This window comes from Canis lupus, chromosome X (assembly GCF_048164855.1).
Source record: "Canis lupus baileyi chromosome X, mCanLup2.hap1, whole genome shotgun sequence".
Classification (NCBI taxonomy): Eukaryota; Metazoa; Chordata; class Mammalia; order Carnivora; family Canidae; genus Canis; species Canis lupus.
In genome coordinates this window covers 73,724,212-73,745,326 of record NC_132876.1, presented here as the reverse complement: position 1 = coordinate 73,745,326, position 21,115 = coordinate 73,724,212, and the positions used below count along the sequence as shown (strand labels likewise).

The window sequence follows — 21,115 nt, the reverse complement described above, 5'->3', positions numbered from 1 at the left end:
ACACATAAACACATGGTGCTAGGAAGTCACTCACTTTCTTCTCACACTTTTATTTTTTTTATTATTTTTAAATTTTTTATTTATTTATGATAGTCACAGAGAGAGAGAGAGAGAGGGGCAGAGACACAGGCAGAGGGAGAAGCAGGCTCCATGCACCGGGAGCCCGACGTGGGATTCGATCCCAGGTCTTCAGGATCACGCCCTGGGCCAAAGGCAGGCACCAAACCGCTGCGCCACCCAGGGATCCCTCTTCTCACACTTTTAATGAAGTCTGAAAGTCACAATTGCATTTAAGGGTCTGGCATCATATTTTACTTTCAAGGTCAACTACTTTCTTCTCTCCTTGTAGCCAGTATGGGAGGGTGGAAAATGCTTAACATTTGGAGTAAAAAAGAATTGAGTGCAAATTCTGTTTTCTCCATTTTTTTCTTAGTTTTGTGTTTATAGGCAAGTCATTTTACTTCTGTGAGCCTCAGTTTCTTCATCCTCTCATAGGGATGGGAATATGCCAGAGAGTTGATGATTAAATGAGATAACACATGTAAAGCATGTAATCTTATTAATAGATGTGACTTTCCTCCTTTCTTTCCTTTTGTAAGCTGCTGGATGCCAAAATATGATCTGTGGTCAGAGCTGTGCCAGTAGAGCCAGCTTTGTAGCCATGTGATCTATAAAATTTCCCAGGTCTCCATGCTTAGGAAGACCCCACACAGGATGTCTGGGTGGCTAGCAGTTGAGCATCTGCCTTCGGCCCACAGCATGATCCTGGAGTCCCAGGATAGAGTCTCACATCAGGCTTCCTGTGTGGAGACTGCTTCTCTCTCTGCCTATGTCTCTGCCTCTCTCTCTGTGTCTCTCATGAATAAATAAATAAAATCTTAAAAAAGACCCCACACAAGGAGGGGTTAACGTTCTGCTGTCACCATTCTTAAATTCTATATTTTTTAATAGGAGGCCCCTCACTTTCATTTTTCACTAGGCCCTGCAAATTATGTAGCTGTCCCAGGTGAGAAGATGTGTCAAGGGGGAAGTACAAAGGATATTTCAGGACCAGGGGGTATATACTGACAGTGAGAGAATCCACGCTTTGGAGTTGATAGAAGTGGATTTAAATTTCATCTATGCCACTAATTCACTTTTTGATATCAGCCTTTTTCTTTCATCTCTCAGAGGATCTGTTTCTCAATTTTGACAATGTGGCATTTCATTTGATAATGTCTCAACTGTGACATCTCCGGATTCCATCATTAACATCAGAGACATCTCCTAGCCCATAGGTAGAACCTGAGACAGCGAGAGGTTTTCTATTTCAACTCTTTGCAGCTTGGAGAACCAGAAGGTTAGCTACAAGTTGGCAGGGTTGGAGGGAACATGACCGTGAGGACTGTTGCTGCAGTAGTGGACCCTTTCACAACACTGTTTTGTCATTTTGTACCCAGATTTCCGTTGGCTAACCTCAGCCTTATCTTCCTCATTTCTGTTTCCTCTTGAAGACACTAAAAGCCCTTCAAAACACACAGCCTTTCTGTTCCAGGCAAAAAGCCCAGTCACCTCTGGCCTCTGCAGTTTGGCTTATCACCATGGAACCTTTGCCTCCTCTGAGACCAAGGCATCACTCCAGTAACAGGTATACTATCCATTTGTCCTCTCTATTTGGATTTCCAAACTTGGACAGTGTCTCTGGCTACCAAAGGTGGCTTGGACCTGCCTACCCCATTCTTCTTGTACTTTCCTCAGGGATCCTGGGTCAAGGGTGGGTGGGAAGAAGGTTCCCATTGGTTTTTTATCTCAATATTTCTAATAGTAAGCAGGGAGGATGACATGTCTTTCTCAAACAGGCTATTTAGGAGATAGTCACATGGAAGTGGCATGTGCTCTGGACTCAGGGGTCAGGAAGTTTGAGTAGCAGTCCTGATTTTGCCATTTACCTACTATGTATCTTTGAGCAAGTCATCTTTCCATACTAAGTCTCACTTTTTGGCCTCTTCTGCAAAGAAGAGGAGGGGAAATATTAGATGGATAGCATATAGAGACTCTTTTAGTTTTTATATCCCTTATTTTGATAGTTGTCACACACACCCCCCGTTGAGACAAGACATAAGAGTGATGCTGAGTAAATATCTCTGGGTGGGGATGAATGCAGGCATGAACCATGCCTACAAACAATTCCATACTTCCTCTTGTATGTATGAGGAGGCCCAACTGGATCAGATGCAGGGCAAGTCCTGCCGCTTGCTGTGTTAACCCTGCCAGGATAGATCAGGGGACAAATAATGTTTTGTGTAGTATGACAGACCAAGAGAAGAGCTTTCAGAATTCCTTAATATCTCTCTGTAGATATTTACATCTTCTTCCTATGGGGTCTGACCAGTCTTTTTCAGCTGAACCTATTTTTCTTATATACACTCTTTAAAGACACATGGACTAGAACATCAAGAGTGGAAATAAAACCTATCTGGTTTCAGCTCAGCCACTAACTTCCTTCTATTAATATTGAGGTGACACGGTCTATAAGGCTCTTCAAGTTTGAGTGTAATAAGAAGGAATCTTAAGCTACTTCATATTTTTCTCTCTTTTTAATTAAGTTAGAAAGGGCTTTCAGGAGGCTGCGGACATCTCCAGTTTATCCAGGTCTTCCCACTGGAGCTGGTAGCCAATGAAGATGATGAAATAAAAGGCATCAGTCCAGTTCTTTCTGTCTTGCCTTCCTGAACTCAAACTCTATTAATCAGCTTTCTTGGCTGGCCTCCACCCATAGCTCCAGGGACTGAGCCATATGGGAAGCTCTGGAGAGCTCACTGAACACTTGCCTAACAATTCTGCCAGGTAAGTCTTTTTTGTCCCCATTTCCAGAGAAGACAACTGAAGCTCAAAGAAAGGCTTACCCAAAGCTATGATTGGGTAGTTGGTACTCAAGGCATCATTAGAATCCAAGTTTGTCTGATTTTTCCCACTATACCATATATGGTGACTAAGATTGCTGCTTTGGCTAAAAGAACCACACTTCTAGTTGACTTGAGGTGGACTGAATAGGTAAGGGAAATGAGGGGATGGGAAAAACTGTTTACAACCTTATATTCAAAGTCACTCCTACATATCAAATTGGAGAAGCATGTCACTCCCTCATCAGCTAAAAGAGTTAAGTTTTTTAAATTCTTTTTTTTCCTAAAGACAAGTCTCTCTGCCTTGTCTTAGCTGAGACAGGGCATTCTGACCTCATGGGGTGGTTTTCTATTCCTGACAATCTTATAATGTTTGACACTTGTCATGCCAGAATTTAATATAGGTCACCTACTTTGTCACAGATCAGTTGCCACAGTAGGGAGGGTGAAGCATTTGCACAGATAACCTGGAATTTTTATCAGCAGGATATGGGTGTTACCAAGGGAACTCCTCTAGAAATTCAAGATGTAACCATGCTGCTGGCAGCTTCCTTATTTCCCTAATGGCTGTGGGTGGAAAGATCCCAGTGCCTCACTGTCAAGTCTACCATTTGTCTTTTTCCATCCTTATAGATGTGTCTCCCTTTTATCTGAGAGATATATAGGATAGAGAGGTAAAATAACCAATGAGGAAAGCTGAAAGGTACAATGGGGTGATATAGACCACAGCCCAAACTGTGAACAACTTGTATAACTGTTAGCAACTCTCTTCCTCAATATGAACCTTCATTTTCTCATTTATAATATGAGTGGGTAAGAATAGATGATAGTCATTTTATAGCTGTCATTCTTTAGTCCTGATAGTACAAGGGAGACCATGTTAGGCAGGGCTGAGGCCATGAAGTATTACTGTTTCATCAGTTCTGACTCTGTTAAATCAATTGTCAATGGCTCTTGCTTTCCTTTTTGTAGCACAACTTAAATTTTTTGAACATTTGTTATGTATCAAATACTGAACTAAAGGCTTTACATATATTACCTCATGCAATTTTCACAATAACTTATTAGGTAGGTACTCATACCCATTTTGTGGATGTGGAAAACTGGAGCTCAGAGACATGAAATAATTTACTGAGGTTTCCTAGCTACTTAATGGTAGAATCAAAGTCAAGTCCATGTTTAACCTCAAAGTCTATGTTTATAGCCACAAGACTGTGGGAGGGTTGGGAAGGGGGGCCATGGACACTGACTCTGGGGCCTGGTGCTTTCCTGAGGTCAGAGAGGCAGGACAATGACCAAATTCTCTCCCTACTGCATATAGGAACCCACTGAAGCTTGGAACCCCAAGAAATGCCACAGCTATCAGGCCTGAGGACCCCTGTCTGGGCACTGGGGCCTCATCTACAGTCCCAACTGGGCCTTCTTTTAGGATTCATCTTCTGGTTGGGAGCCTTATGCTTATTTTGCTCACTTCCCTATTATATTCAGGCTAGTCCCTTGCCTCTGCAGTTTCTCTGGGGCTCAAGGTGTGACTCCTTTTTCTTTCTTTCCCTCCAGGGCCACATCTCCCAGGAAGATCTTGCATTCCTACTGAAACCCCTGGCCTGGCCTCCTGCAGTGCCACACTCCGTGTATTTGACAAGCTGAGTTAGACACTCCATGTGGAAGAGTGTCAGTTTGTCAAATACCCCAAGTGCGGCACATGCCTAACAGCTCCAGGCCAGAAGAGTTGGGATACAACAAATAAACTGCCAGCTGGATAAAAGATCACTCGCCAAACATGAACTAAGCTCTCATAAGTTATTTTCAGTGACTTTGAGGGAACTGAAGTACCCTGATGTTGCCAGGGGAAAAGTAAGGCAACTCTTGAAGCTATAGCCCTGGACTGTTTCTACATTGTCAGAGCCTGAGGGGGATATAATGGTCTTGAAAAGGTATATAGGGCCCAGGGATGGAAGTACTCTTTGATATATATTTTCTTTATTCACATTCCTCCTACAGAGTCTCCCAATAAGAACACCAAAATTTTTACACAAGCTTCATGACAGAGCTTAGAAACCCACTTTTCTGAAACTCAGCCTGGGCTTTTTTTTTAATTTTAAAAAATTATTTATGACAGAGAGAGAGAGAGAGAGAGAGATTGACACAGAGACACAGGCAGAGGGAGAAGCAGGCTCCATGCAGGGAGCCCAACGTGGGACTCAATCCCGGGACTCCAGGATCATGCCCGGGCTGAACACAGGCGCTAAACCGCTGAGCCACCCAGGGATCCCCCTCAGCCTGGGCTTCTAAACACATTTTGAACTTATCTATCTTTTACCTTGTCCTCATGTCTTTTTTCCTTCTGGTAATACTTTCTCCATTGTTTTCTGCCTATTCAATTATTTCTCATTATTCTGGCCTAGCCAAAGTCCAGTCTCCCCAAGGACCTTTGAAAGTTAACCTATATTTTCTTCTTTTTCATTCAAACACTCCTTGCCTTGGTCCTTTTCTTTTCTTTTTTATTGGAGTTCAATTTGCCAACATATAACATAACACCCAGGGCTCATCCCATCAAGTGCCCCCCTCAGTGCCCATTACCCAGTCACCCCAACCCCCTTTCCACCACACCTTGTTCGTTTTCCAGAGTTAGGTGTCTCTCATGTTCTGTCACCCTCACTGATATTTCCCACTCATTTTCTCTCCTTTCCCCTTTATTCCATTTCACTATTTTTTATATTCCCAAATAAATGAGACCGACCATATAATGTTTGTCCTTCACTGATTTACTTGCTTCACTCAGCACAATACTTACCAGTTTCATCCATGTTGAAGCAAATGGTGGGTATTTGTCATTTCTAATGGCTGAGTAATATTCCATTGTATACATATACCACATCTTCCTTATCCATTCATCTTTTGATGGACACCGAGGCTCCTTCCACAGTTTGGCTATTGTGGACATCGGTGCTATAAACATTGGGGTGCAGGTGTCCTGGTGTTTCACTGCATCTGAATCTTTGGGGTAAATCCCCAGCTGTGCAATTGCTGGGTTGTAGGGCAGTTCTATTTTTAACTCTTTGAGGAACCTTCTCCTATTGCCCAATAGCACCTCTTGAAATATTAGCAGACTTTTCCAGGGGTTATTTTTGAAGTCCCCACTAAATTGTGAAGACAACACTATGTTTCCTTGATTGCTATCTTCCCTTTCAATCTCCACTCCAGCATGTAGCTCAATATTCTGGGTACAGAAAATAATAAATGTTTACTGATTGATTGACTTCATACTAGATCATTATTCTTGGTTTTGGGTCAAAATGCCGTCCAGGAATTTTGTGAATAAAATTAAACCGTAGTCATCATAATTCTGTAGGATATGTGAGGTAAGAATCAAGATTGAGGGGTTTCCTCCTGAGAAATAGGGTCAAGGGCTGGAGAAGAAGGGCAAAAAAAAGTAGACCCAGAGGGCAAATATGTTTTGGAATTATTTGATAACTCAAAGTAATACAGGTGCTTTATAGCAGGATTTTCAGAGCTTTTAATATTCTATGTTGTATTGGAAATATCCAATAGAGAGCTGTAGAAGGTAGCATTTCTCATGCCTATCTCATCATGGAATTTTTTTTTCCTATAGGCCATCTCTTTTTTATGGTCTTAATGTTTATTTTATTAGGTTTCATTTCAGTGCAAAGCAACTATGTTTTAAAAAATTAACAATTACAAGCATCTTGGAAAGGATTCTTCTTCCCCTATATCCTAGATTAAATTGTATCTTCCAAAAGAAAATACCTTATAGTTGTAGAACTCAGGACTTAAGAAAGTGACCTTATTTGGGAATGGGGTGCTAAGATGTAATTAGTAAAGATGAGATGATGACAGTGTGGGGTGGCCTCCTAATTCAATTGACTAGTGTGTTTGTAATAAGACAGTCAGATGGAGACATGGAGGGCTTCGTGAGAGGGTGGAGGCAGAGACGGTGGTTCTGCAGCTGCAACCAGGGAACCTCAAATTTGTCCTCAAATTTCTCACAGTTATGGAGAAGCAAGGATTCCTCTGCAGGCTCCAGACAGAACGTGGCAAGGCCCTAGAAATGTTGGAAATGTGTATGAACAGGAGAAATTCATTTCTATTGTTTTAAGCCACCTAATTTGTGGTGCTTTGTATGGCAGCCCTAGAAAAATAATATACACAAAAATAAATAAATAGATTCAGGAAATATATATTTCAGTATATATTCAGTATATATATATATATATATATATATATATATATATTATTTGCATCAGCATTACAAATTTTTGAAACCAGTTCTACTGAAAATTATCTAGCTAATACACTCCAAGATAAATACACAGGTGCATCTAGTTAAGACATGTTACATAACAAATAATTGAAAGCAACATGAATATTTCTCTGTGGAAAAGTGGTGAAATCTCTTGGCCAATACTTGGGAAACTGCCACAGAGGGACATCATATCTTCTCTCTCTTTTGAGGATCTCCTATTCCAGCTTTCCCTCACTAGCCATCTGCTGAAGACAATTCTATGTTTTCCTCTCATGTTTGTTTAGCCAACACTGTAGCTTTGGGCTAGTCCTATACCTAGGACTCTCTTCCTGGCTTGTCTTATATGGAAAAGAATATTCGTTTTTGGTCAAAGATGATACCCAGAAGTTTTCTGCTGCAATGAATATGCTCCTAGGAGTTCACAGACCTGTTTTATGGTCTCTGTTCTACCACTGACTTGATGTGTGTGATGTTTGACTGTTACTGCTCCTTTCTAGGCTTTATTTCCTCAAGTGTAATATGGGAGAATTAAAATCAATAATCTCTAAGCCTTTGGAGACAAGAGAATCCATGGAGGTCCATAGGTTCTATGGGGTTGTCAAGAGAATATCCCTGGGATTGGGGCTCCTTTTACCAGTGGACATGTAATTAGGATTCTCTTTCTAACCCCAGTCATTCCTTTCTTTAAGGGTAGTGGGAAGAGATAATTTTTTCCCTGAGGGTGTGGGATCTGGACATGGCTGTTTCATGAAGGAAGCTGAAGTTTCCACTCGGTGGGTTCCTGTTTCAGAGGCTTGTAAGCATGATGGGTGGGGAAAAATAAGTTGCTCCTTTCACCAACAATGTGAATCTGGCATATGGGCATGAGGAAAACTTTGAGGTTTAGACCATGGACTTGGCAGGTTGGTGGTGTTGAATTAGAGGATTCCATCTTGTTCATTTCTTTGTACTATTTTGATTTCTGTAATCATACCAAAGGGGAGAAGTTCCTGGTGAAACTGAGCTGACATTGGGACCACACTGGAACCCAAAGTGGCAAAAACAGCTTCCGTGAAGAGCAAAGAGGTTGATTTGACGTGAATTATATGAGGGAAAGGAAGTGGTCATGAGCCACCCTAAATAAGGTCTTTATAGAAGAGACTGAAATAAAGCTGTATGCATGCATGCACACACACAGGTGGACACACACACACACACACACACACACCTACACTCCTATTTCCCATTTATGCTTGAGGAAAAAGACTTCCTTGCTTTGACCTCCTACTCAAAATTGTAATAAGAGGCCAGGGCATAGAGATAAATTATGATGAATACAAATACTGCAAAGATTTTACAATTCTAGGAGGTAGAAATTTTGAGGGTGATATATTCATACTTTGGAAGGAAAGGGAGCCCTTTATCTCTGCATCCACAGTCTCCAGAAACATAAGAATGGTTCCTTCATTTTCAGCTTCATAACTGATTTAAGAGAGTTATCCAGGTGTAGTTGGCTGGGTAACAAGGGAGGGAATGGAAGGCAGCTGGGTACTAATTTGCCAAACATTCATTATGTCCCAGATGGGCCCATCTCTGAAGTAACTTAAAGTGGCATGGGTGGGAAAGAAAAAGACCAAGAATGAAAAGGTTTTATTTATAATTCCAAACATCTCAACTAGTCTCACTTTAATCACTTAGTAGGTACTTGAGAGAAGACCAATACAATCAAGAATGATATGATTAGATATTTATTGAACACTAAAAGAATATCAGAGCACTAGACTAACAGTTCAGGAGCAAAACTGAACCCTGGCCTGTTACATAAAAATCTTAAAAGCTATCTGGCCCTGAAAAAAAAGGAAGTGATGTTGGACATAACTAGTCCCTTGAGCTGGCAAAGTTTTTTCCTTATGGTCTTCTGGTGGCAAGAGGCCAAAGTTGAGTGACATCTGGAGGCATGGTGACTATGTCTTAGTGCTATGGGAACTTCCTGCTGGTGTTTAAAGAGAAGCAGCAGAAGAAGAGATAGCAGAAGGGCCTAAGGCCTGACCCAGAAGTCTTGTTTAAAAGTGCATATGGTAACTTTTTAAGCAAAGCCAGTCACTCTTAGAAACCTCAGTGTTGGCAGGGAATACACGATAGGTTATCCAGGGAGAGACGTAGCAGAGAAGGCAGCTATGCAGAAGACAGGGACTGAATAGGCAATTATGGCAGCAGACCCTGGCTTAGCAGGGCATTTTTAGCAGACTCTCTCATCCTTGGTTGCCAAAAGCTCATAATCTGGAGAAACTGTGTGCAGCAGATGAGTGTAGTCACTGTTGATCTGGGTGATGATCTGGTACTCTTGGCCCAGGCAGGTATCGTCAGAGTAGTCATTCCCTGGAGTTTGGGAAGATGGCTCTTCGCTGGAGCAGCCACTTGTGAAAATGGCCACTCTCCAGTTTTCACCAGAATTTCTGGCCTGCCTGGTATGTATCCTGTGGTTCAAGATCCCACAACCCATAAAAAGAGACTTCAGGTTGGGACTTTAGTTTCCCACACTTCTGTCCCAATTCTTGCCAACTGACCCTTAGGCTCTTGTTATCAAGGGATTCTGGGAAAAGGAGGCTGATGGACATGCATTATCCTGTGTGATCAGGGAGCCAAGAAAGAATCTCAGAGGTGCTTCAGAGAGGGAAGAAAGCAGTGCCCCAGCCCTGAAGGCCTCTGGGCTTAGAAATGGGTTTGAACCACCCCTTCTTCCTCCGTGCCAGTGACAAACAGAATGAGGGCAGGGAAATGTTCAGAAAATGGAAGAGACAGACCATGAGAGACTCATAACTCTGGGAAACAAACAAGGTGTGGTGGAAGGGGAGGTGCGTGGGGCATTGGGGTGACTGGGTGACAGGCACTGAGGGGGACACTTGATGGGTTGAGCACTGGGTGTTATACTATATGTTGGCAAATCAAACTCCAATAAAAATACAAAAAATAATTAAAAACCTCAAAACAAAACAAAAAAGAAAATGGAAGAGCAGAGGGAGTCTTACCTGGCCACTTCATAGACATGCTCTAAAAAAGAAGGAGGAATCAAGTCAGAATTCTCCACGGGGAGTGGACAAGGGCCAAATGTGGACAAATGAGGAAATGGGAGACAGAGAAGAGGGCCACAATTGGGAGGTATTGGGAAGGTAAATTAAAGCACAGGAATACAGATTTCTCAGAGTGAAGAAGAGGAAGCACACTTGGTTACTACCCTCTCTGACATTCTTTGACTCAGAACATTGGGCTGAAACTGTTGCTTCATGTGGTAGGGTAAAGGACACTGGAACTGGACTCACTCTCCAACCAGGAGTCTCTTGCCAAAGGTTCTTCAGGAGATTTTGTGGAAACTTGGTGGCCAGGCCAGAGCACAGGCAGAATGGGCTGAGATAATCTGTCAGGGACCATGACCAAAGCCATTTCCAAATGCACTCATCCACCATGCGCCCAGGAAAGGTCCTGGAGTAGATCACCATTGCTCCCTAGTGTCTGTGAAGGAGAACTATCTACATTCCGTGAAGGTTTAAAGGCTCTATAACCTGGTACTAGATGGATATCTTTTGGTACTGCCCTCCAATAGTTTATAATTTTACACGAATACAACTGGTAATGTGTGCATTAAACCAGAACAAAGCAAACAGAGCATGCTACACATCCTCTACTTTATGATACTGCCCTGTGTTTCCATGTCTTACCTCCCCTATTGGCCTGGTAGCTCTTCATAATACAGGTGTTGTCTTTTTCATTTTTATATGCCCAATGCCTGGCACATAGTAAGCAATTAGTAACTACATGTTAAACTGAATTGATGGCTCAAGGCTATCTCTCTTATAGATAGGTAAATAATAGAAATACTGGAAAGGCAATCCAGAAGGGAAAAAGCATGAAGTCATGAGGTGTATAGCCTATTTGCCTGTTTGACTCCAGTAACTGAAAATGAAAGTAAGGAGTGGTGAGGGTCAAGAAGATAGGGTACATAAGAGAGGACCATTAATGGAATGCAACACTTTGACTTCTATAATCTGGGCCCAGAGCAGCCTTGGAAGGTTTTTGAGAGAGAAACAATCAAATATGGTTACAGTTTATACCTAGTCTCATTGAGACTATGAAGAAGGTTTTCCTTTAGTATTCATTGGATTTGTGGCTACTTGAGATATCTCTACTTTCAAGTTCAGCCTCATGGGTCATAGCCATGCTTACTGGCCAAAACCAGAGCTTATACTTAAGACCAAGGAGAAAGAAATATTCATGGCTCCCTTCTTGCCTTTGGCTGGAGAAAGCCAGGGTGTAAACCAGGTTATTTGGGAATAGGAGCTTCTGCAGAGAAAAAGACACTACTGTTAGGCAAAATGGCCAGTGCAGAAGGCATTGAGGTGTAGCTAGGTTTTACGTAGAAATCAACATCCAAACTCTTTTTCCTCCTCTGTTGGCTCACAGTTGTTAAATGGCCCTGACAACTGTACCTTCACAATGCCACTCATTTGCTTAAAAAAAACCAAACTGGTGACTTTTAGTTCTTTGCAATGCCTAGAGAAAATTTTCCAAGTTACTTAGCCTGTTATTTAAGACACTCTATAATCAGGAGTAAACTTTCCTTTTCCTCTGCATTTACCCATGAATTTTCTACATTGATGACCCCACTCACAGTCATCTTTTAAGCCTTTGCACTTTTACTCATGTAGTTCCTCCTTCCTGAGATTGCCTTCTAATTTGTTTTCATCCTCCAAGACCTGGTCTAACTCCCATCTCCTCATAAAAGCCCTTGTTAATCACTTCAGCCCAAAGCAACTCTCTTCTCTGGAAACCTTTGACATTGATTGTTTTCTCAAGGTTTTGAGTCTATAGAATTTATTATTATGTATGGATATTGATAAACTTCATGTTTCTACTTTGAATTTTCTAAATAAATTATAGGCAAATTGAGGCCAAGGATTGTGACTTTTGTTTCTCTTGCATCCTTGTTAGACAACCCATTACAGGGATGGTTTTGTACTGAGCTGGATACCAAAAATTTGTGAGTTAACTTCCATATTTGCAAATGGCATATCAGATAAAGGGCTAGTATGCAAGATCTATAAAGAACGTATTAAACTCAACAGCAAAGAAACAAACAATCCAATCATGAAATGGGAAAAGACATGAACAGAAATTTCACCCAAGAAGACATAGACATGGCCAACAAGCACATGAGAAAATGCTCTGCATCACTTGCCATCAGGGAAATACAAATCAAAACTATAATGAGATACCACCTCACACCAGTGAGAATGGGGAAAATTAACAAGTCAGGAAACAAATGTTGGAGAGGATGTGGAGAAAGGGGAACCCTCTTGCACTGTTGGTGGGAATGTGAACTGGTACAGCCACTCTGGAAAACTGTGTGGAGGTTCCTTAGAGAGTTAAAAATAGAGCTACCCTATGACCCAGCAATTGCACTGCTGGGGATTTACCCCAAAGATACAGATGCAGTGAAACAACAGGACACCTGCACCCCAATGTTTATAGCACCAACGTCTACAATAGCCAAACTGTGGAAGGAGCCCCAGTATCCACCACCAAAAGATGAATCGATAAAGAAGATGTGATATATATATATACATACACACACACAATGGAATATTACTCAGCCATTAGAAATGACGAATACCCACCATTTGCTTCGACGTGGATGGAACTGGAGGGTACTATGGTGAGTGAAGTAAATTAATCAGAGAAGGACAATCATTATATGGTTTCACTCATACAGGGAATATAAAACATAGTGAAAGGGATTACAAGGGGAAAGGAGAGAAAATGAGTGGGAAAAATCAGAGAGGGTGACAAAACATGAGAGACTCCTAACATGGGAAACAAAAAAGGGGTAGTGGAAGGAGAGGTGGGCGGGAGGAATGAGGTGACTGGGTGACAGGCACTGAGTGAGGCACTTGATGGGATGAGCCCTGGGTGTTATATGTTGGCAAATCGAACTCCAATAAAAAATATACAAAAAAAACTTCCATAAATCATATTGTCATTGTTGGCTTGCATGTCTGTCTCCATGCACACCTACCCTCAATCCCAAACTAGGCTGGAAGCCCTTTGAAATTATGCCTTACTATACTGTCAGAATGAATTAATAAAAAAAGCCACTCAATAGTACTCATCACTCACCTTGTTGAGATGTCTTCCGGCAGACCATGACATAAGCCATGATGAAGACCACAATACAGCATAGGGAAATGATGAGAACAATAGAAAACACAGGCAGGCCCTTTCCTAGGAGGTAAAACAAGACCAAGACGTATATGGCTGAAAATGAGTTCAGAAACAGAGATTCCAAGGACCAGCCCAGACCAGCCCATAACTCTTTCTTTTCTACTTTTAACTTTCTCCTACCTTTATTAGCTAACCAGAGAGACAAACGAGACCCTAAACCTATGAGAAAGACTTCCAGAGGCTACAGACTCCATGTATAAACATATTCTTCCAAACCCTCTAATTGATGGCTAATTGGCCTGGGCATTTGAACTAGTCCTCCATGCTTTCCTTGGGGTCATTAATAGAGCTTTTCACCTACTCTTAAGAGAAAGTAGTCCCTTGACTTCCCGCTTCACAAAAATGCTACCTTATTGATATTCTGGTCAATTGCTTCTAGGCAAAACATTTATTTCCCCTTGGGGAAGCATCTTACACTGGTGTTGAGAATGGAAACTGGTGCAACCACTCTGGAAAACATGGAGGTTCCTCAAAGGTTAAAGATAAAATACCCTTGACCCAGCAATTGCACTTCTAGGTATTTATCCAAAGGATACAAACATAGTGATTCAAAGGGGCACATTCTCCCTAATGTTCATAGTAGCAATGTCCACAATAGCCAAAATGTGGAAATATCTCAGATGTTCATTGACAGATGAATGGATATATATATCATAATATCTCATAATATTACTTAGTCATCCAAAAGAATGAAATATTACCATCTGCAATGACATGGATGGAACTAGAAGGTATTATGCTAGGCGAAATAAGTCAGAGAAAGAAATACCATATGATTTCACTCATGTGGAATTTAAGAAACAAAAAAGATGAGCATAGGGGAAGGGAAGGAAAAATAAGATAAAAACAGAGAGGGAGGCAAACCATAAGAGACTCTTGTTTTTTCTTTAAGATTTTATTTATTTATTCATGAGAGGAGAGAGAGAGAGAGAGAGAGAGAGAGAGAGAGAGAGAGGCAAAGACACAGGCAGAGGGAGAAGCAGGCTCCATGCAGGGAGCCCGATGTGGGACTCAATCCCATGTTGGAGTCCAGGGACTCTAGCATCATGCCCGGGCTGAACACAGGACCTAAACCACTGAGCCACCCAGGCTGCCCTCCCATAAGACTCTTAACTCTAGAAAACAAACTGAAGGTTGCTGAAGGGGAGGTGGGTGGGGAATTGCATAATTGGGTGGTGATCATTAAGGAGGACACTTGATGTAATGAGCACTGGGGGTTATATGCAACTGATGAATCACTAAACTCTACCCTGACACTAATAACACACTATATGCTAACTAAATTGAATTTAAAATTAACAATTAAAAAAAGAATTCTTTTCTTCACACTCTCTGGACAAGTGCTCAGTTTTCTTTTTCCTCAAAACATATTTCCACTGGGTCTCATGAGTTAACTATCCCAACTATGCCTGCAATCTGAAGGAAACCATTGGACTAGGCTTCCAGTCCTGGATCTGTTATTTACTTGTATTACTGTGGTAGGCAGAACAATGGTTATCCAAAGATGTTCACATCCAAATCCCCATAACCCATGAGTATTTTAGTTTAAATTATAAGGAGGAATTAAGGTTGCAGATATTCTTAAGGTTGCTAATTAGCTGACCATGAGATGGGGAGATTATCTTGATTACCTGAGCAGGCTCAATGTAATCACAAGGGTCATTTAAAAGTGGAAAAGGGAAACAAAGGAGATCAAAGTTAGACAGAGATTTGAGGATGTTACATTGCTAGTTTTGAAAATGATGGAAGGGGGCCAAGAACCAAGAAAGATGAGTAGCTTCTAGAAGCCAGAAAAAACAAAGAAACTGATTCTTCCCCCAAAGTCTCCAGCAAAAAACACTGCCCTGCTAATACCTTGATCTTAGCCCAGTGTGTCAGATGATCTCTAGGAGTATATGATAATACATTTGTGTTATTTTAAGGCACTAAGTTTAATGTACTAATTTTTATAGCCATCAGAGAAAAATAAATACAGTGGCTTTACTCAAATTATTGAGTAGGCCTTAGTTTTCTCACAAGTTCAATGAAAAGATTACATAATGTCACAGGGAACCTGGGAGGCTCAGTCAGTTTGGCATCTGCCTTGAGCTCAGGTCATGATCCCAGGGTCCTGGGATCAAACCCGTCAGGCACCCTTCTTAGCAGGGAGTCTGCTTCTCCCTCTCCCCTGCCCTCACTCATGCTCTTTCTCAAATAAAGAAATAAAATCTTAAATGAAGAGAAAAGATTATATAATGTCTAATATACTTGTAGCTACAGTATTCTGAATTTAGGGGGTGAGACCAGGGGATAGAGATAGGGAAAGGAATTTCACTGTCCTTAGGATTTGTTGTTGCAACTGGCTTTATTTTCACCAGACCCTAAAATATTTTGTCTTAGAAATCTGTAATATTACTTAATCATAAAAAAGAATAATACTTTGTGGCTTGCAAAATCATGGATGGATCTAGAAGGTATCATGCTAAATGAAATAAGTCAGTCAAAGAAAAACAAATACCATATGACTTTACTCATATGTAGAATTTAAGAAATAAAACAAATGTCCAAAGAAAATAAGCAACAAAACTCTTAAATATAGAGAAAAACTGATGACTATCATTGGGGAGGTGGGTGGGGGAATGGGTGAAATAGGTGAAGGGGATTAAGAGTACACTTATGATGAGTGCTGAGCATGTATAGAATTGTTGAATCATTGTACACCTGAAACTAATATAGCACTGTGTGTTACTTATACTTGAATTTAAAAAATAAATTTAAAACATCTGGTATTTGTGGTCCTCAGAACTGTGGTTGGAGATAACCCAAGCTACATCTCTTCTTTGATTTCCTCTTTGACCCATTCATTGTTTAGTATCATGTTACTTAATATCAAATTATTTGTGTTTTTTCCACATTTTTTTGTGTGTGGTTGATTTCAAATTTCATAGTGTTGTGGTCAGAAAATATGCCTGGTATGATTTCATTCTTTTTGTACTTGCTAAGTTCTGATTTGTGACCTAGTATGTGATCTATTCTGGAGAGTGTCCCATGTGCACTTGAAAATCATGTGTATTCTGCTGCTTTAGGATAGAATGAGAGAATCCAAGCTATAAACTGATAAAGATTGAAGAAAAAATTCTTTGTACAGGGAGGATCCAAGTAGTAAAAACAAACAAACAAACAAATGAACAAACAAACAAAAAACACTGATGGGGGATATAGGGCACACAGCCAAGATTCTGAGAATTTTCATTCCCCCAGGTTATTTTCTCATTTTATCAAACCAACTCTCCAAAAATTATCTTCTAATCTCCCTTGTTTCATTGGATGCTGCCCTGCAAGAGGTATGGAATTATAGAAGATGGCAATATAAAGGTAGCCCACAAAACAAATTTGGGCTATGCCTAAAGATAGACAAAAAGCTGTGCAATCAGAAGGGGAGAAGTACATGGACATTAAGAAATCCACCATTATTGATACACAATCAGAGGATGAAACCATTAGTGATAGTCATCATTATTTAGCATCAAAAAATTAAAACAGATACTGACTGTAAACATAGAGTCTCAGAGACCCCCTGCTATACCAGGCATCAACACTTTTGTTGCAGGACCATGTGTGGTCTGGAGAGTTCTAAGAAATAAGGCAGAGCAGATCAGGTGATAGTAGGTTGCTCAGTGATTAATGAAAGCATATAATTATCAACTACCATAAAAGTTTTTCATTATTTTAACAATCAGTGTTGCCCTAGATTATGCATACAAGCTGACTATAAGTTCCAGATAAGACACAAAAAATACTTTTTTTTTTGAGGTTTGAATCTTAGAGATCATGACTTAGGAATCCTTGAAACCTTGGAGAAATAAAAAATCAGCTGCAAGGTGCTTGGTGAACCCTGGTTAAGAGCTTACATAATAATGAGGCCCTGAAATACCCTTATGTGGTCCAATGCCCATCTTCCTAGGAGAGTTGGCTGAGGCCATTGTCCCATTCCTATTATTGTTTAGAGTGTTTGGGAGGTGAGGTATATTACTGTGGCAATAGAGAACCAGCTAAGAACACATCTAACACTTAAATCCACTCTGGCTTTGCTCATTAATTAATTTGTATCTCTCCCTCTCAATCCCATGCACTGTGCTCATCTCCAGGGCTTTTGACAATTGTGTCAAAAAGCCACAGAATAGTGTTTATTGTGGGAAGTTTCAATTGCAAAGTTCGGAGCCAAGAGGGAAGGATAGAAATCCTGGCTTTCCCTTACCTGGCTCTGCACTGGCCGCCCCAAGGTAGACATCTACTTCAGTGGTCCACTTCCAAATCAATTTCACTGTAGATGTTTCTATGAAAACAAAGTATTAGGATCCGAGTCCTCTGTTCTAGCCAAGAACTATAAGGTATAAGGTGACTGCAAAGTTTGAGTACTTTCATTGGGCATCTATGCTGAGCTTTCCAGAAATCCTGGCCATCTATTTACCATTAGTACTATGAGATGAGGTATCTTGGTTTCTTACTGTTAGTGGTGGGAAGAATCCATGGAGGAGGCAGTGCAACATATCCAAAGTCCCACAGAAAATCAGATTAAGAGCTAAATAGAAGTCAGAATTTTCTCTTTTCCAACATGAGTATTCTAACTTTCTTACTTTTGGTTCAGAAAATTTCACAAAGAAGAGTATACGTATTTATTATTTCATTTTTCACAACGTTTTAATTATTACTACCTTTCTTTTATTTCCATTCTGTTATTGCCATGTTTTCTCCGAGGAACTCAGTGACCTCTTAATACCTATATAATGGCATAAAGTCTCCTCCTTTGCCTTCCATGGCATCATTTCAGGACTCTATTGCATCCACAGAACCACAATAAAACTCACCTTCCAAGGGAGATTGCATGGTTGTTGGTGCTTCAGTCTTAGTCTTGAGTGGCTTTGAGGAGTCTGCAAGGAAAAGCGAGGTTAGTCAAGGGCTGTGGCAGCCTTGAGTGAACAGTTGAATGCCCTGCAGAAGTTAGCAAGTAAGAAAGCCAACTAAAAAGAAGTAAGTTAAGGCCAGTCAAGTCCACACCTGGACCTCTCTCAACACTTTTCTCATGATGCCGAAAAGTTAGGCATTACCTGTTCATCCTTCACATCATTATAAAGTAGGATTCTTAAACCAGAGTACATAGACTCCCAAGGAAAGTGTAACTAGAGTCCAGAGGGTCTTTCAATATGGATTAGAAAGACATATTTTATTTTTACTAACTTTTGAAATTTAGCTATTAATTTTCTTGAGAGAGACTTAGAAAATACTACAAAGATGGTGGCTGTGGGTAATGTCAATGGAAATGGTATATTTATGACCTCTGGATATTTGTTTCTTCACAAAAGCAATACAATAACTGGCAAAATTTTTCAAATCAACTTTTCCCCCCAAATTAAAACAATAGCCAAGGGTTTGCATCAATTCATGGAACATTTTTAGAAGAAAAATACCTTAATGTTAATAATGGCAATTTTGTGCCATTTTAACTTTCCCTAACCCCATTACTCCTCCCCAGGCCAATAATAGCCTTGAATGAGTAGAGCAGTTTAATTCCAGAACAACTCTCATTATTTGACCTGTGCAGTGATTTTCTGACTCAAAAGACTTGTCTTTACTGGTTACTCGGTGCTAAGACTCTCCATTGGGGAGAGATATATTTGTCACACAGCTGTCTGAGACAATGGATAACAGTTGAGGGAAACAAGAGACTGATCAAAAAACTTAAAAAGAAAAACTGAAGAATGAAATGTCAATGGGAGCTTTGAAAATCTTGACACATTCCTAAGAATCTAGAAGGTCACTGCCAAGCATAGTGCTGTGTGCATGTTCAGTTAAGACATGAGAAGGTCATAGGCTTTTTTACCTCTGGCTAGCCTTGAGACTCTGTGTAAGTAGGGAGTGAAAGTTATGACACAGTTACAAACTGCCTGTGTAAGTACTAAAGACATATTTCGACAGGCAACAGAGCCCTGTAGGAAAGACTGGGAAATTTATTGGTTTCAGGTATTTAAGGAAATCTCTATTCAATCATTAGCTGACCACCAAGCTAATATAGTAGAGACTTCAGTGGCCATCTATGACAAAGAATATAAAAAAAAGTATACTGGATTAATTCAGAAAAGTCACTAAACAAATAAACAGAAACTAGCACACAAGCAACACCAACAATAAGCCCTGGAGAAAGAATGAGAATCAGACTTCCAGAATTGTCACATTATATTATTTAAAAAACTCTAGTTTTCAATAAAAATGTGAGATATTCAAGAAAACTAGAAATCTCATAAACAGGTAAGAAAATCAATAAATAGAAACTGTTTCTGAGAAAGCACAGGTATTAGACTTACTAAACAAAGATTTCATTTATTTATTTATTAGATTTTATTTATTCATGAGACACATACAGAAAGAGAGTCAGAGACACAGGCAGAGGGAAAAGCAGGCTCCCTGTGGGGACCCCAATGTGGGACTCGATCCTGGATCCCAGGGTCATGACCTGAGCCAAAGGCAGATGCTCAACTGCTGAGCCACCCAGACATCCCACTAAACAAAGATTTTAAATAAATTATTTTAAGTATGTTCAAAAGCCTAAAGGAAACCATGTTTGAAGAACTGAAGAAATGAAGCTGATTCAAACCAAATAGAGAATGTTGATAAAGAGACACAAATTATAAAAATGGAAACCATCTACAAATACTGGAGTTGAAAGGGAAAATCACCAAAAGAAAAAAATCACTAGGGAGAAAAATTTACTAGAGCTGATTAAAGTGGCAAAAGAAAGACTCAGTAAATTTGAAAAGATGACAGTTGAAATTAGCCACTAAAACATAAAAGAAAAAGAATGAGGAAAAATGAGCAGCACCTCACAGACCTGTGGGACACCATCAAGTGTACCAATTTACACATAATAAAAGTCCTAGAAATAGAGGATGGAAAAAGACAAAATATTATTTTTAAATAACATAAAAAAACTCCAATTTGATGAAAGCATTATTCTGGAAATATGAGAAGTTCAAGGAACTCCAAGTAGGAAAATAAGGGGAAAAAATTATACCAAGACACATAATTAAAAGCAAAAGCCATGAAACAATATTGAAAGCAGCAAGGGAGAAGCAAGTCATCATGTATAAGAGATTCTCAACAAGATTTATGACTGATTTCTCACTCTGGAAAACAGTATGGGGATTTCTCAAAAAGTTAAAGATAGAATTTCCTTTGACCCAGCAATTAAACTATGAGGTAATTATCTAAAAGCCAAAAAAATAATAATGATTTGAAAAAGTACATGCACTCCAATGTTTATAGCAGCACCACCTGGTTAAAGAAGATACGGTGTACAACACAAGGTTGTGCCTGTGGGGAAGGAGGGCAAAGGCCCAGGAGCAGACAACGTGGTCTGAGGATCCCCTGGGTTGCATGGGGAGAAAGAGTTCCCCTTCCTGGAGTGCATTTGGGAGAGGTGACACTGACTCTCAGGGGACAAAAGAGAAGGTGGGTGCTATTGAGCAGCCCCATTAATTAGCATAGTAGCAGAGGCAGTTGCTGAAGGCTGCTAACCTGGAAGCGAGCTTTAGGTTATGCTTTACCATAAACTCCTAGCCCCACATGGTCATGTGACTGCATTTCTAGCACAAAATAACACCAGCCAAAGCATTGTGACACCTTCCCCCAGAGGATCAGTGCAGGTCTGTACTGTGCCAGGTCCCCAAAACTTGGAGCT

General features: G+C 40.3%; 1 protein-coding gene and 1 long non-coding RNA gene across 7 annotated transcripts in view; one reads left to right on the top strand and one right to left on the bottom strand.

Moving 5' to 3' along the window:
- The window catches only part of VSIG4 (V-set and immunoglobulin domain containing 4), a 60,000-nt gene that overhangs the window by 11,965 nt on the left and 26,920 nt on the right, over positions 1 to 21,115 (bottom strand). Inside the window, exons 4-8 of one of the 6 annotated variants that reach the window (XM_072818178.1) lie at positions 18,249 to 18,311; positions 17,639 to 17,716; positions 13,297 to 13,401; positions 10,155 to 10,176; positions 8,858 to 9,602 (exon numbers count right to left, since the gene is read on the bottom strand). In XM_072818178.1, coding sequence (XP_072674279.1) covers positions 9,365 to 9,602; positions 10,155 to 10,176; positions 13,297 to 13,401; positions 17,639 to 17,716; positions 18,249 to 18,311 — 506 coding nt within the window. In that variant the 3' untranslated portion in view covers positions 8,858 to 9,364. Of the gene's footprint in view, positions 1 to 6,503; positions 6,946 to 8,857; positions 9,603 to 10,154; positions 10,177 to 13,296; positions 13,402 to 17,638; positions 17,717 to 18,248; positions 18,312 to 21,115 lie in introns of those variants that run through there. The other 5 variants (XM_072818182.1, XM_072818180.1, XM_072818177.1 and 2 more) reach the window with 5 other exon arrangements.
- LOC140628719 (uncharacterized) lies at positions 1,168 to 6,146 on the top strand. Its single transcript, XR_012026724.1, has 2 exons — positions 1,168 to 1,627; positions 4,440 to 6,146. It is a non-coding gene; the product is annotated as an uncharacterized lncRNA (long non-coding RNA).